This window comes from Poecilia mexicana, unplaced genomic scaffold (assembly GCF_051168715.1).
Source record: "Poecilia mexicana isolate PSO_F unplaced genomic scaffold, ASM5116871v1 scaffold_18, whole genome shotgun sequence".
NCBI classification, from domain to species: domain Eukaryota; kingdom Metazoa; phylum Chordata; class Actinopteri; order Cyprinodontiformes; family Poeciliidae; genus Poecilia; species Poecilia mexicana.
In genome coordinates, this window is record NW_028263387.1 from 6,065,279 (window position 1) to 6,080,000 (window position 14,722).

General features: G+C 38.1%; 2 protein-coding genes across 2 annotated transcripts; both read right to left on the minus strand.

Annotated features, from left to right (window-relative positions):
* Window positions 1-1,067: 1,067 nt before the first annotated feature.
* On the minus strand, window positions 1,068-6,444 carry LOC106916929 (E3 ubiquitin-protein ligase TRIM21-like). Its single transcript, XM_014985546.2, has 7 exons — window positions 6,336-6,444; window positions 4,155-4,723; window positions 3,896-3,991; window positions 2,830-3,063; window positions 2,590-2,737; window positions 2,482-2,508; window positions 1,068-2,054 (listed from the first exon to the last, which is right to left on the minus strand). The coding sequence occupies exons 2-7, from the start codon at window positions 4,719-4,721 to the stop codon at window positions 1,495-1,497; spliced, it is 1,632 nt and encodes a 543-aa protein (XP_014841032.1). The 5' UTR covers window positions 4,722-4,723; window positions 6,336-6,444; the 3' UTR covers window positions 1,068-1,494.
* Window positions 6,445-7,561: 1,117 nt separating this feature from the next.
* LOC106916912 (E3 ubiquitin-protein ligase TRIM38-like) lies at window positions 7,562-14,720 on the minus strand. The gene is made up of 7 exons (XM_088015384.1): window positions 13,829-14,720; window positions 11,164-11,738; window positions 10,870-10,965; window positions 9,602-9,835; window positions 9,301-9,448; window positions 9,200-9,226; window positions 7,562-9,103 (listed from the first exon to the last, which is right to left on the minus strand). Exons 2-7 carry the CDS (start codon window positions 11,734-11,736, stop codon window positions 8,532-8,534), a joined length of 1,650 nt encoding a protein of 549 aa, XP_087871510.1. The 5' UTR covers window positions 11,737-11,738; window positions 13,829-14,720; the 3' UTR covers window positions 7,562-8,531.
* Window positions 14,721-14,722: the final 2 nt, after the last annotated feature.

The following is a 14,722-nucleotide window of genomic DNA, read 5'->3' on the forward strand; positions in this document are numbered from 1 at the left end:
TGTGCTACGATTAGCACAGAAAGCTGAAAATAGCCATAGGCCTCTGCACCGTTGTAAAGTTTTTTTTTTTTTTAAACATATTTTATTTCATCCCAAACTGTGTCTTCATAAAACATTGGTCAGTTTGGATCAAATATTAGTTGTACTGCACACTGATCAGATCTGGATGTAAGACTTACACAACTGCTTTTCAAAGTGACTGACAATCACCTCTGACAATCACCTCAGCATACTGTTTCTGATTTCATTGCATTTTTAAACAGTGCTAGACAGCTTGGATATGTTACACCTGACCAATGACTGCACACATTTTTTTAAAAACCCCAAACATTTCTTCCTTATTTCCTGAGCAAATGTACTAATAAATGAGAATTCATATGACTCCTACTGATCTGGGTAAATGCACCTCAGACCACAGCCTAAAACATCAACTTTGTTTTCTTGCTTTTTGTAAGGTAAGCCACACTTAGAATATGACAGAGAATTGCCCGTGTTTCTAAAATTTAACAGAATTTGCAGGAATTCTGCTGTCAGCTGGACCTGTACTGCTGTGTGTTTCTTCTTTTTTATCTCTTTGAATTTTACTTCTGTTTGTTTGGCCTATCAGTCACTGCAGTAGTTTGTATCAGGGGCAAGACTTTGGGTAGAGTCTTGCTTATCTTCTTTAATAACAAAATAAAATAAAACATGAACATATTTCATCTGAAATGCATCTCATTAGTATCGATACATTTTAATATTTAAGTTTTGTTTATCATCAGACAGTAAAGAAACCAAAATTGAACAAAAAAACTAATTTCAAAAGGGAATCTGAAACTAAAGTATCGATCTTACCACACTAGTGTCGATCTGATTCCGATACTGACTTGGTATCGATATTATCGATATTTTGGGGCGAGCCGCCCACCTCTACTGTAAAAATACAAGGTTTAAATCAAACCGAAATGTAGGAAGTTGCTTTGAGTGATTTTACATTTATCAGCGATTACAATCTGTCATTTGAACCATATGACTTGCATATCACAACCAAGTTTCAGCAAATGTTATATAAAGCTGTACTGAATCTGTTAGTTTTATGAATTTTTATTTTGAATATTTTTCAGATTAAAAAAGCTTAGTTACAAAAAAACACAAGTACATCCAATTACTTCCAGTGGTTTAAATGCAAGAGCTAACAATGGTTTGTGTTGAGTAGGAAAGGATGAAAGTAGGCGTGGTTTAGCATAAGCTAGTTACCATCTGGCTAGTTAGCATGTGTGTCCTCATTTAAAAATAGTTTTACTAGCTTAGCCGGTTTTATTGAAAACTTGAAACACGTAAGTGGTTTTAAGTATAAAGGCAAACATTCATTGCTTAATTTGACAAAAACAAAAGTCCCCATAAATTGTGGCAATTTATCATGATTTTCCCCCAGGTGTTCTGCTGAACAAATCCAAGTTTTGAAATCACAAACATCCACTGGAATGGTTAAACATAAATGGAAGCCAAACACTTTCATTCTTCATCAGATTCACAGTAATTTCCAGTAGAAATAACCAGAGCCTCAGAGTTCATCTCTTCCTGTTTCACATGTGGGCTGAAATACGGGTGGAGCTCGTCTTTGAACGGACACTCAGTGAACGAGTAGATGTGAGACTTCGCTGTTACATCGTAAAAAGAGACCAAACCTTCCTCGTAGTCCACAAACACCCCGACCTTATCGGGTTTCCCTTCAAGGGAAACACGGGTGGGTGGTGCTGTCATGGCGGCGTAGTTCTCCGCTTCATAATGTACCAGAACCCAGTAACCCTTATCTGGACTCAGCGTCAGTTTCCCTTTACGGTCGGCGCTGCCTCTGGCTACACCTAGATCCCATCCGGTCTTGTTGTTGACCTCCACCTCCCAGTAAGCCTTCTCAGAAGTCAAGCTGTTCAGTCCCAGGACGCTACCCAACACGTCAAATCTCTTCGGTGAATCAGCGACTTCCTGGTTTTCTCCTCCATCTCGTACTTCCTTTCCATCAGGTGAAAGTACGAGGCATTGGTGTGCGGTGTCTGGGTCCAGCTTTACGTTCACTGTTGAGATCCAATGTTATGAGCTCAGGAGTTGCATTTCCATTACAAATGTGCACAAAAATTTAATATTTAAAACTGTAAAAACAAAAATTTAACTGTGGTTTTTCTATTAAATAAGAAACGCAATTATGAATAAGTTTCTTCACACAATAAGTCATTAAAAACTTCCTCCAATTATTTCCTGACATCTTCTTCACGGTTTTTGCCAGTGGCAACTTCTGGTCATTGATTTGACTTGTGTTATGCCATTGCAGTTTTCCAAAATAAGCAAATTTCACAAAACTGTTTTGAAATTACCATGTTTCCATTAAGTAAATTTATTTTCCAATTGTCAAATCATGCAACTATACAGTCAATGGAAACGCAGATATTGTTATTATTTCCGAGATACTTTTAGAGAAAAAAATCTCAAACATGTTATACATACCTGAAAACGTTGGAAGTCTTTTGATTTCTGCGAAGAGAAAATCAAGTTTTTCATCAATGCTAGCAATTTTTGTTCTTATTACTGTCCCATCATAAAGTCAACTCTTACCAACAGCATCCAGCTTCTCCAGCTCCTGCTGAATTTTTTTGACCATTGTTGTTGTAGTTTCTCTCATGGAGCCAAAAGACAGGGTGGTGTCAAGTTTAACATCAGTCCAGTCAGTCATGTCATCCTGATCTGACAGAGACGGGTATCTCTGAAAAGACACAATAAAAGACAGATTTTTAACATAAATCATTGTAATGACTTTGGAAACCAGTTTACAAGCTAAAGTGATTTTCCTCTGACCTGTAAGAAAAGTATGTGATCTTCAAGTGATGAGATGTCGTCTAGTTCTGAGATCGTTTTCTCAATTTTGTTGATTTCGTCTTCCAGCTTATCATTGAGGTTTTTTGCTTCTTTTTCCATCACCTCCCTTCTGTTCTCTAGTGGCTTGAGAGCTTTCTTCTGAGCCATCTCCACAATGGCAATCAGCGCTGTGAAAACCGCTTCGATATCCCACCACTCGTTTTCAATCAGGTCCTGGAAACGAGAAAAACGATTTTAAAAGCTGCTTTTAACTCACCTTTTTTCACTGTTATCTTCCAGTGCTTTTCTATGGCATTTGTTGCTTTTAGTAAATAATGTTCCAGCATTGCAATTTCTAAGTATCTGGGGTCTCATTCATAAAACGCTGCGTGGGATCAATAGCAAAATCTACGTATGCCCAATGATAAAAGTGGTTTTAACCAAAACATGGTTGAATGTGGGTGTGCAGAGGGCAGACCATGACAGAACCTTGTGTCCAAACACTGAGGATTCGTTGACTTTTTGAGCGAAATGAATAACTTTGGCCTTTATGAAAACCTCTGGGTTTGTCTACAAACCCTACTTTGTCTACATCTAATACAAAATTTGCCAAAATGTTTTATTTAGTATTTAGGCTAATGCTAAATCTCAGTATGTTCCATTCATAACATACTGAGAAAGTTTGGTTTTATCTTTTATCCTGAGCTCAATTCGAGTTTTAATTAAATGGCAGAAGAAATATGCAAGATCTGATTACGTTGACTTTTTATGATTTCTGTTTTCAGAAATCATAAAAAGCTGTTTTTACCAGCTAAAATGCCTCTTGTGGTAAACTTAACTAAATGTGACACAGTCTAAAATAAGGTAAATTCTGTCTGACATTTCAGCTGTGGAGAAAGTTAGTAGTAGATCCTTGATTGAAGAGTCTTGCTCCAACAAGCTCTAGATTTTTGGTAATTTTTTCTCAAACGGGTTTGACCTTGGTGCTGGTCCTTCAGTTTTAGTTGACAGACTCGTCTGATTGGATGATCTGTGCAGGATCAAACACGTTGGCTCCTCTACCTACCTTGCAATCCTTTAGAGCTTCTTTTATCTCATCCATCTTCATCTTTCTTATTTCAATTCTGTCTTCTAAGTCTTTCTTGTTGTTCTCAAGTTCAGTCTGTAAAATACAACAAGCAGGCATAAGTTAAACATTTCAACCTACATTTGCTACAACTTAGCTACTGTTCAACAGTAGCTTGTGTCTCTTAAACTTTCTTTAGCAAACAATGAAAGGTTTAAGTATAACGTTACTAAATAATGAATCAGGAAGTTTAGATCACCTTCTTCTTGAGCCATTCCTCTTCTGTGGAGACGACTTCATCCTGACCTCCTTCCATACATCGAACACAGATGCTCTTCTGCTTATTCCTGCTGTACAGCTCAAGCGGGCGTCCGTGGACTAGGCAGGCCCTTTCATCCAAGTTCTCCACTGGTTCCACCAGCTTGTGGCCCCTCAGCCTTGGAGTCGAATGGTTCTCCAAGTGGTCTGGGCAATACGAGGCGAGACACACAAGGCAGGACTTGGCCGCCTTCTGCTTCGGCTCCCTGCAGACGTCGCAGGTAACCTCCCCCGGCGCCCCAGAACTCCTGTTGCTAATCGTGTTTTTCATCTGCGTGGTGATGTCTCTTAGCACAATGTTAACGTCCGGAGGTTTGCTGAGATGTTTCTTGCAAAGCGGACACATGTCGTTCACCCGATATGGGGAGATGCTGAGCTCTAGGCACTTCCTGCAGAAAGAGTGACCACATGGCGTCGTGACCGGGTCGGTAAATATGTCCATGCAGATGGAGCAGGTTAGATTCTTCTCCAGCGTGGCGTCACTGGTTGGGACAGAGACGGCGGCCATGTCTGGTTAAAGAAAACATCTCAGTTAAATTAAAGCTTCCTAACATTTAAAATGTTTTTAAATTACACTTTTGTTTTTGCTCATGAAAAAATATCTCAGGAGAGATAGTTACAGAAAAGATTAGCTACTAAAGTTAGGAGGGACACAAGAGCAGTATGTTGGTGTAACAGTTTCTTAAATGAATTTGAGTGTTGTCTGGAACGGTGGTTCTCAAACCTTACACAAAATAAAAATGGTCTTGAAGTCTTGGTTAAGCATAAGATCATTTTTAACGAGTCGGTTAAAATCTGTTACAATGACAACACAGACTGCATCAACAACCAGTTTATTGGTCAACAGTGGTGGGCACACTTCAGCTAATGCACTAGCTTTTTTTCTTTATTTCTAAGACTTGCCACACACTCTCAAGGTTTAACTCTGGACTTTGACTAGACCATTTTAACACATTAGTATATTTGGATTTAACAATGTCATTGCATTTCTGGATGTGTGTTTAGAGTGGTAATAATAATACAGGAAAGGGAACTTCCAGTCCTGTTTTATGTGTTGCTGCTGAAGAAAATCATTCCCACAGTATCACACTGCCACCACCAAGTTCAGGGAAAGTTTTCTTCCAAGATGTTTCAGTGTCCTCAATAAAGCTCTGTGGAAAACTGGGTTAGGGTTAGAAAATGTATCGAAAATTAAATTTACAATGTGACAAAATGAAGAAAAATTCAACTGGTGTGTAAATCTAATTTTTCGTTTTATTCTATTCAGCAGTTTGATTAATAAACTGACTTGTCTTTAATGTTTACTAAGATTGAATTGGGATACATGCAGTTAGATTTGATTGAATTTTATTAACTGTATATGTCGGTAAACAAATTATACATCAACTGCATTTAATGTCTCCTTTGTTAAATGTTTCATTTTTAATCATTAATAATTACCAACATGCTGTATGGAAGGACTGTTTGTGTGTGAGCAGGTATGGAGGCCTGACTGTACATTTCTGTATACACACTATACAAACTGCATTGAATTTCTCCTTTATTAAAGCTTTCATATTTTTAAATCATTAATAATTACCAACATGCTGCATGAAAGCACTGAGCAGACGGCGGTCTGAAAAGCTGTGGAACTGTCAGTAAGTGTAAACAAATGAGGTTCAAAGGTCACTGATAGACAGACTGTGCTGTTGTGTAACTTTTTATGATATTTTGTGCACTTAGTTTGTGATGTATGCTCAACTGTCTGTCAGCACATAGAGGACATGTTGTTATGCACAGGTGTTACAATTCAGAAAATGAACTGTTCCTGGACTCTATTTTATATTTGGAATTCACAATTCATTTTTTTTTACTTTGTTTAGGAGACAAATTACTTAATTTTCAACAAATTGCAAAAAAGTATTACAATTTGCCATTACTTCCTACAAGCTGATGAAATTGACTGTGTAAACTAACACACTTCAAGCTCTCATGCATTATGGTTTTACAGTGACACACTTTAAAAGAGTGTTTGTCACTCCCATTGTTTGATCATAAGATTGAGTTACAAAAGCATGCAGAATTTTCTGCTTTAAATCAAAAGTTTATGATGAAAAATATTGCATTTAGAGCAGAAATTTACCTTCAGGTTGTGGAGCGCTCCCTCTGCTCACAGGTTCCTTTGCCTACTAACACCTAGTGAGTGTTTGTGTCCTTCCCTGTGGACTTCCTCTTTGTGTTAAGTTTCATTTCTGATCAGAAGTACACACAGGCACCTCCTTTATTCACAGGAGGGAGGCTGGCACGCAGCTGAGCAACCACATCATTTATTTGCATGTGGCGGGGGCGTGTTGGATGTTGTGCAACAGATCAAATCTCTTCATTTGCCCCGAGGTTTTTCACTGGAAGTTTTATGTTTTGAAGTCGTCTCTGTTGCTCAGTGTAAATGAAGCCTGTTTGACTGGAAAACCCAAAGAGTTCAGAGTGTTTGTAAAGTTTCATCTTTCATTTCTGTTCCAAAAGAGAAAAAGGGAGGGGAGAAAAGCTATTGTTTGAATGTTTTCTATGGGACCTCTTATTGTTTCAGTTATGTGTTGGTCTAATTTTTGAAAGAATAAAAAATACACACAAACGCATACCACAAATAAACACACTCCCAATATCTACATTGCTGGAAAACAGACAACTGATTGCAAAAATGTTACCATGTAAAGCTAACTGGAACTGTTCTATGTGGCCCCAAACTATGGTGACGTTCATTTACATACAGCAACGTTCAGCAGATCAGGTGAAAGTGACACACTGTAAAATCAGAGTGTTTGTCACTCCCATTGTTTGATTATAAGATCGAGTTATAAAAGCATGCAGAATTTTCTGCTTTAAATCAAAAGTTTATGATGAAAAATATTGCATTTAGAGCAGAAATTTACCTTCAGGTTCCTTTGCCTACTAACACCTAGTGAGTGTGTGTGTCCTTCTCTGTGGACTTCCTCCCTGTGTTAAGTTTAATTTCTGATCAAAAGTACAAACAGGTACCTCCTTTATGTAAAGGAAGGAGGCTGGTACGCAGCAACATAATTTATTTGCATATGGCTGGGCGTGTTGGCATTATTGCTGATTTTGACTGATATTTAATATATTTAAAGTGTTGAATTGAATAATACTAATAATTATAGGCTACTTAGAAGTAAAATTCTAAACTTATATTTCAGCTGAAGTGCGCCCTTGCGACCATTTGCGGTACTGGGAATAATTTTGTGTCTCCCCAACTGCAGTTCAAGAATGTCTCATGCAATTTGTCTCATGCAGATGGGCACTTTTTAAAAAAACAGGGTTTTTTTTCTTTCATCTTGAATGAAAAATTTCAGGTACAACACAACATGTTTTTTTATTTTTTTCAACCATGTTTTTATGTCACAAACTTTCAGAAAAGAATATACCAAGAATTAAAAACTCAGAAGTTTTATGAATGATAGTATAACCAAACTTCTTGTTGCTTTGTCTACCAAGATGACAAGTAAACAAAGGTATGAAATTGCAGCGAAGAAAATCAACATTCATGATGATTATACAGACAAATATCTGTCAAGCTGACAAACAACAGTATAGCAGAGTGAAAGATTGCATTTATAATAGTTCTTTCCTTGTTTCACTGACCCTTAAAGTCTCACCATGTCGTAAAACTAATTGCCAATTGGGGATAGTAAAGATACCCTGACTCTAGAGCAGTGGTTCTTAACCTTTTTTGAGGTACCGAACCCCCCGGTTTCATACGCGCATTCACCGAACCCTTCTGATTTAGACTACAGAATTTGGTAAAAACTGTGAGCTTTGCTGAAGTAATTAAAGACACAAGTTCAAATCCATGCTGAGAATGGAACTCCTTCAATCAGTGCTCCTCCGCAGCGCTGATTGGCTAAGCAATGTAACGTGATCCTCTGCAGCAAGTGATGGCAAAGCGGGGCATCATCACGACTTCATATAAGTGTCTTTACCTCCACGGCAGAGGCTCCGCCGAACCCCTGGGGTTTGATCGAACCCAGGTTAAGAACCACTGCTCTAGAGCCTAGATTGCAACCCTCATTCATCCATTCACACACAGACTCACACTAAGCATTTCAAACTAATTTCCTGGATTTAAATTGTTTCCAAATGACGACTCTCTCTTGTAAAATTACAGTTACTATAGATAAAAACACAATTTGTGCTAGCTTGTTTTTTAAGCTTTTTAAATGTACTTCTGTGATGCATCAAATCATTGAATACTCTTCATCTTCCACACAAAATTAGGTCTGAATACTCTGACTGAACAAATATGGAAGACCAACTGCTTCCATTCCTAATTAATTTTTGTATGGTTTATTTTTGAAATAATCAAAGGCTCAAAGTTGATCTCATTTTTCATGTGCAGACTGAAAAACGGATGAAGCTCGTCTTGGAATGAGCACTTGGAGAACGAGTAGATGTGAGACCGGGCCATCACATCGTAGAAGGACACAATGCCTTCCTCATAGTCCACAAACACCCCAACCTTCTTTGGTTGGTCTTTAAAAGACAGTGAAACAGGTGGAGCCGTCATGACTGCATATGTTGTAAATGGCTTGGGTACATCACTCTCTTCAAAATGTACCAGAACCCAGTAGCCATTATCTGGGTTTAAAGCTGGTCGTCCCCGGCGGTTAGCGCTGCCCCTGGCTACACCTAGATCCCACCCGTTTGTGCTGCCAACCTCCACCTCCCAGTAGGACTTCCCAGTTGCCAAGGTGTTGAGTCCCAGGACGCTGCCAAGCACATCATATCTCTTCGGAGAATCAGCCACTTCCTGGTTTTCTCCTTCGTCTCTCACTTTGCTGCGATCATCAGAGACAACCAGGCGCTGGTGTGCAGTATCTGGGTCCAGCCTCACATCCACTGGACACCCAAAGTTGGAGGAGAAGGAACAAGCATTTTTCAGAAACAGAACAACTGTTTTTGAGACAGAGTATGAGAGAAGAAAGTGAAATGTACCTTCAAACTTTGTGAATCTCGCAAGTTCTGTGAAGAGAACATTTGTTTTTGATCCATTCTATCCACAATTTGGGTTTCATCACTATAAAGTCAGGTCTTACCAATGGTGGCCAGCTTCTCCAGCTGCTGCTGAATATTTTCAATCATTGTTGTCGGGGTTTCTCTCATGGAGCCAAAAGACAGAGTGGTGTCAAGTTCAATGTACCTCCGGTCTTTCATAACATCCTGAACTGAAAGAGATGGGTACATCTGGAAAAACAGGTTAAAAAACAACAGAGTTAAACTAATGATCATAACATCTCTACACAATCAAGAAGAAATGATCATTTATATGCATTTTTTTGATGAGGATTTTGAAAACGGATGCAAGCTTTTAAGGTAAAGCTTGCATTTACCTCTGACCTGTAGGAACAGGATGTGATCTTCAAGTGCCGATATATCATCTAGCTTTGAGATTGTTGTCTCGAGTTTGTTGATTTCATCTTCCAACTCATCTTTGAGGTTTGTTGACTCCTTGTTTAATAACTGCAGCTTGTCTTCAAGTGGGTTTAGCGCCTCTGCCTTAGCTGCCTTCACAACGTCAAGCACAGCTGTGAACAGAGCGTCAATATCCCACCACTCTTTCCCAACATCATCCTAAAAAATGAAAAAAAATTATGCTTTAAAAATTTTACTTTTTTCCCAAAATGTACTTGTTTTTATGATGTTACACAAAAATTTGATTGAATATCTTTCTTGCGACACTGACACACTAAATGACTGAAGACTGGACGATGCCGAGTGCAGTCTGGATTTAATGGTATAATTAGGATACCGTTTTTAGATATTCCTTTTGTTGAGCAAATCTGCTCCAGCACATAGGCACCAATCTTCTCAATACGGTATGCTTGAAATTGTGGAGACAGGACACAGACTGTTCAGGCCCCTCTTAGATTGGGCCATGTTTAAGAAAGTTGAGTAGGAGAATTGAGTGTGGGTTGTGTCTCAAATTCTCTTTACCAATCCTATTGAAGCGTGAATGGTGTTTGAATCACCAAAACATACTGGGAATTTAACAACCCCAACAGCATGGCACTTGAGCTTTATTCTGATCCCCAGTTTGACCACACACTGTTGTAGGATAGCATCAGATCCGATACTTGTCACAGGCATTAAAACCACTACCAAGCAGATTCAAAAGGTGTTCAATGGAGTTATGTTCAGGACAAGAGGCAGGCCATTCCTTCATCCTGTCTCCCAAATTCTGAAGCTGAGCATTGATACTTGATGGCCAGTGGTTTAGGTTGTCTCCAATGCTTAGGGTTTTTCCAGGGAGGTGAATGCCACCCCACACCATCCAGCTATTTCAGACAAAAGTTGATTAGCATTGGAGAAGAAGATTTTTCAGGGTTTGCATGGTTGTAGCCCAAGTACTCAACTCTGCTGCTCAACATGTAGATGCATTTCGCTTATAGTCATCACACTATTTCAGTGGTTATAGATGGACTTTCCAACTGATTAACTGTAAAGAAGTTTTGTTACGTTGATTTATCAGGGTAAATGCTCAGCAGGCCTGAAACTTCAGAATTTGCCCAGGGGGTGTGCAATTTTTCTTTTTCCTTTTTTTCTGTGACAGCATCTCAGACTTCAACCAAGTGGTTACAGTTTGACTTCTTTTGTTATACTCGTACCTTACAACTCCTCAGAGCTTCATTGATCTCGTCAATCTTTGCTTTCCTTGTCATGATTCTCTCTTGTAACTGCGCTTTGGTGTTCTCGATTTGACCCTGTAGAAGACAAGAGCAAATCTTGCCAAACATCTTCTCCGTATTGCTTGAAAAATGTCCCTCTGTAACTTTGACAATGTCCCTCTGTAACTTTGACCTCAACTGTTGTTCACCTACACAATTTGTATTTGTTCAGCATATTGCATAAAACTTATACTCAACACTCATATGTCTTTAATTGAATCAAGAAGTTTATACCTTTTTCTCTTGCCATTCCTCTTCAGCAGAGACAACTTTCCCATGGTCTCCATCCAAACATCGAGCGCAAACGCATGTTTGTCGCTTCCTGCAGTAAAGCTCGAGCGGGCATCCATGAGTGGGGCAGGCCCTAGTGTCCAGGTTCTCCACAGGTTCCACCAGTTTGTGGCCTTTCAGCCTTTTAGCTGAATAATGGTTCTCCAAGTGGGTTGAACAAAATGAAGCCACACACACAAGGCAGGACTTTTCAGCCTTCTTCTTGGACACCGTGCAGGCATCACAGGGCACCTCGCCGGCGGCCCCAGTAAACGTCTGGTTCAGTGTGTTTTTCACCTCTTGGACAATGTCTCTCAGGACATTATTCACCTTAGGAGCTTTCCTCAGATGCTTTTTGCAAAGAGGACAAGCATAGTCAACTTGAAATGAGGCGATGCTGAGCTCCAAGCACCTCATGCAGAAGGAGTGACCACAAGATGTGGTCACAGGATCGGTAAATGTTTCCATGCAGATGGGGCATTTTAGGTGTCTTTCCAGAAAGCAGTCATCTTTGACGGATTTGGCCGTGGCGGTCATGTCTGCCAAAATACACCGAAACAAGATTACGCAGTTAGAAAATGTTGGATTTCTACTTTTGGAATGTTGCAAACAGTAACATAGAGTGGGACCATTAATAATGACTTTGAAGCACTTTCATACAAAGTGATGAACAGTTACAAGGAAATAAGACAAAAATAGACCAGCACAAATTAAAAACAGATAAAATACCAAGAAAGTAAGGCAGAAAGTAGAGTTTAAAACTATGACAGGCTTAAACAAGTAGATTTTTAAGCTAGCTTCCCTGCCTGATGTCCCGAGGCACAGAAATGGGGCACGAAAGGAGAAGGCATGCTAGCCAACAGTTTTTCTTCTCACTTGAGGGATTTTTAAAAGACTAGTGCCTTGTGATCTGAGAGCAAACGGTCAGAGAGATAAGATAAGATCTTGAAGTCTACTCGAGCCAACAAGGCAGCCAATGAAAGGATGTGCGCATATGTTTTGGTTTTAGTCAGAACACCAGCAGCTGCATTCAGAACTGTCTGCAACCCTCTAAAATGTTTTTTTGTAACTCAGAGTAAAGAGCATTGCAATAATCAGTAATGATCAGTCAAGGTAGAGTATGTATTACACTTGCATTGGCTGATGTCTTTCATACTAACAATTATATTAGAAGTATTTTGCCATCATTCAATGGTTAGAAAATCTGGTTTGTGAAGGTTGGCCAATAATAATCTTGATATATTGACTAATTTTGAGGTAGGTTATGCAATATTTACAAAATGTTTAAGGTGTTCTACCACAGATTTACCAGCATGGCCAACATGTGGCTGGGTGTATATACATATCTATCTATCTATCTATCTATCTATCTATCTATCTATCTATCTATCTATCTATCTATCTATCTATCTATCTATCTATCTATCTATCTATCTATCTATCTATCTATCTATCTATATATATATATATATATATATATATATATATATATATATATATATATATAAATCCATGACTGCTGGAGAGCTCCCAAGGTGACTCTAATGGATAGGAGGATGTTTCAAGTATCTAACAGCTCTTTTTAAATTTGGTTTGTAAATGTAAGAAACAATGGAATGTAAATGAGTAATATTGCAATTTAGGTAAAATGGAAAAATCTGTATGCGGTTCAAGTACGCAACATCGAATTAAAAATAAGAATAAATATGTAATTGATAATGAATTGGAAATAACTGGTTATTTAAAGACCTCTTTATCTTATTTCAAAAAAGAGGCCCACAGGACTGCGCATCAAAGTTACTTCATAATGTTTTGTTGTATCTAAAACACTGATTAAACAAAGCACTGCTTGTTGTGAAACAAAATATCATATAGGTCAGTTTCAAAATGTTTTTAAGATATCTTTGTGGGAAAATTCTTTTCTGCCATGTACTTAATGTGCTGACTGAAATAAAGTGCCAGTGGTTTTCTGTGGCTTTTTAGTTGGATTTTGAAAAAAAAAAAAAAAAAAAAAAAGTTATATTCCATTATTTCACCCAAATCAACTAGATGAGTAGCTGATTTGCAAGCAGTGGTGACACATACGTTTATCTCTACCTTATCTACATTGTATCAATTCCTGTTGAGATAACTTTCCTTCACTTTCTTAAAAAGAAAAAAAACAAATCTCTTCCACCCAATTATTGAGAAAACAGTACCCTTTCACCTTTCTGGGATTTTGCAATTTTTTCCAGGGAGGGAAAATGTTGCTAGATCCTTGTTATGGTGTTTAGCAGTAAAACATTTCTGTTTTTTTATTTATTTTTACTTATTTATTTTGTTTAAAGATTCCAAAGGTAAACTGTGTGGTCCCTGAGTGTGGTGGTTTGGCTAGTTGTCTTGTTGAGAGTCTGAACAAAAAGGAAGTAGTCAAAAAAGCTGATTTTTATGCTACAACTCTCTTGATTCTTTGTGAAACAGAAGAGAATTTCATTTTGAACTACATGCCCTGAGCGTGAAAAGATTAACAATATACAAGTCTCAAATAAGATAAACCACACTCCTAAATGTTCCAAAAACAAGTGTTAGAAAAGATTAAACACAAGAACTTTACAAAAGCAGAAGTAGAAGACCTAGAGCAGAGGTTTACCTTCAGGTTGCTGAGCCGCTCCCGTTAGCAGTGTCCGCCCTGTTCCCTTCTGACTTCCTACTGGTGCTAAGTTTCATTTCTATATAATAGATCAATTCAGACACCTCCTTCATTTAGAAACGGAAAGCAGGTGTACAACTGAGTCATCGTCTTTTATTTACATGTTGCTGGGTGTTGCCTGGTGGTAGGTAGTAACGTTTACAGTTACTATGAAGCCCATTCCGCAGAAAACCAAAGAGTTCATGAGGGCTGTACAGTTTTGGTTGTGGAAAGTGACACATTAACCACTAAGGACTAAAAGCATACCGATCTTTTGATTGAGAGATTATTTGGAGAGCACAATTTATGCGTAAATATATGACTAAATAGAAAAAACTGAATTTGTTTTTTAGTGCAACTCTGAAGAGTAATATTTTCCTTAGGGAAATATTTCATTGTTTAAAGAGGAATAAAGGAGATTTGTATACTATGAAATAGCTTTTTTCAGGGGGGGGAGGGGTTACACAACAAAGTCCAAAAAGAATCCACAACTTTTTGACAACTTTTGTCAAGAAGAGATAACTCTACCACTAAACTAGATAAGATGACTTGCTAGTGTTGGTAAGAGAAAACCCAAAACATGCACCGAAAGTCAGTATATAATCACTTTGCAAAGGGAAGAACGACTCCAGTATACGTTATTGAGCAGCATCTAAATATAGAGTTCCTGGTTATAAAATATTTGTGTATGTTCTGGCAATCTCACACACATCATACCCATTATAGAATATTATTTTAGCTCAGTTATGATGTGCTGAGCCTGTTGAGATTATTGTAATACAAAATATGTTTTTTGCATTCCTTGTTCATGTGTTTATACTTCTGTCATGTTCAAATTAAATAAATAAAATAACT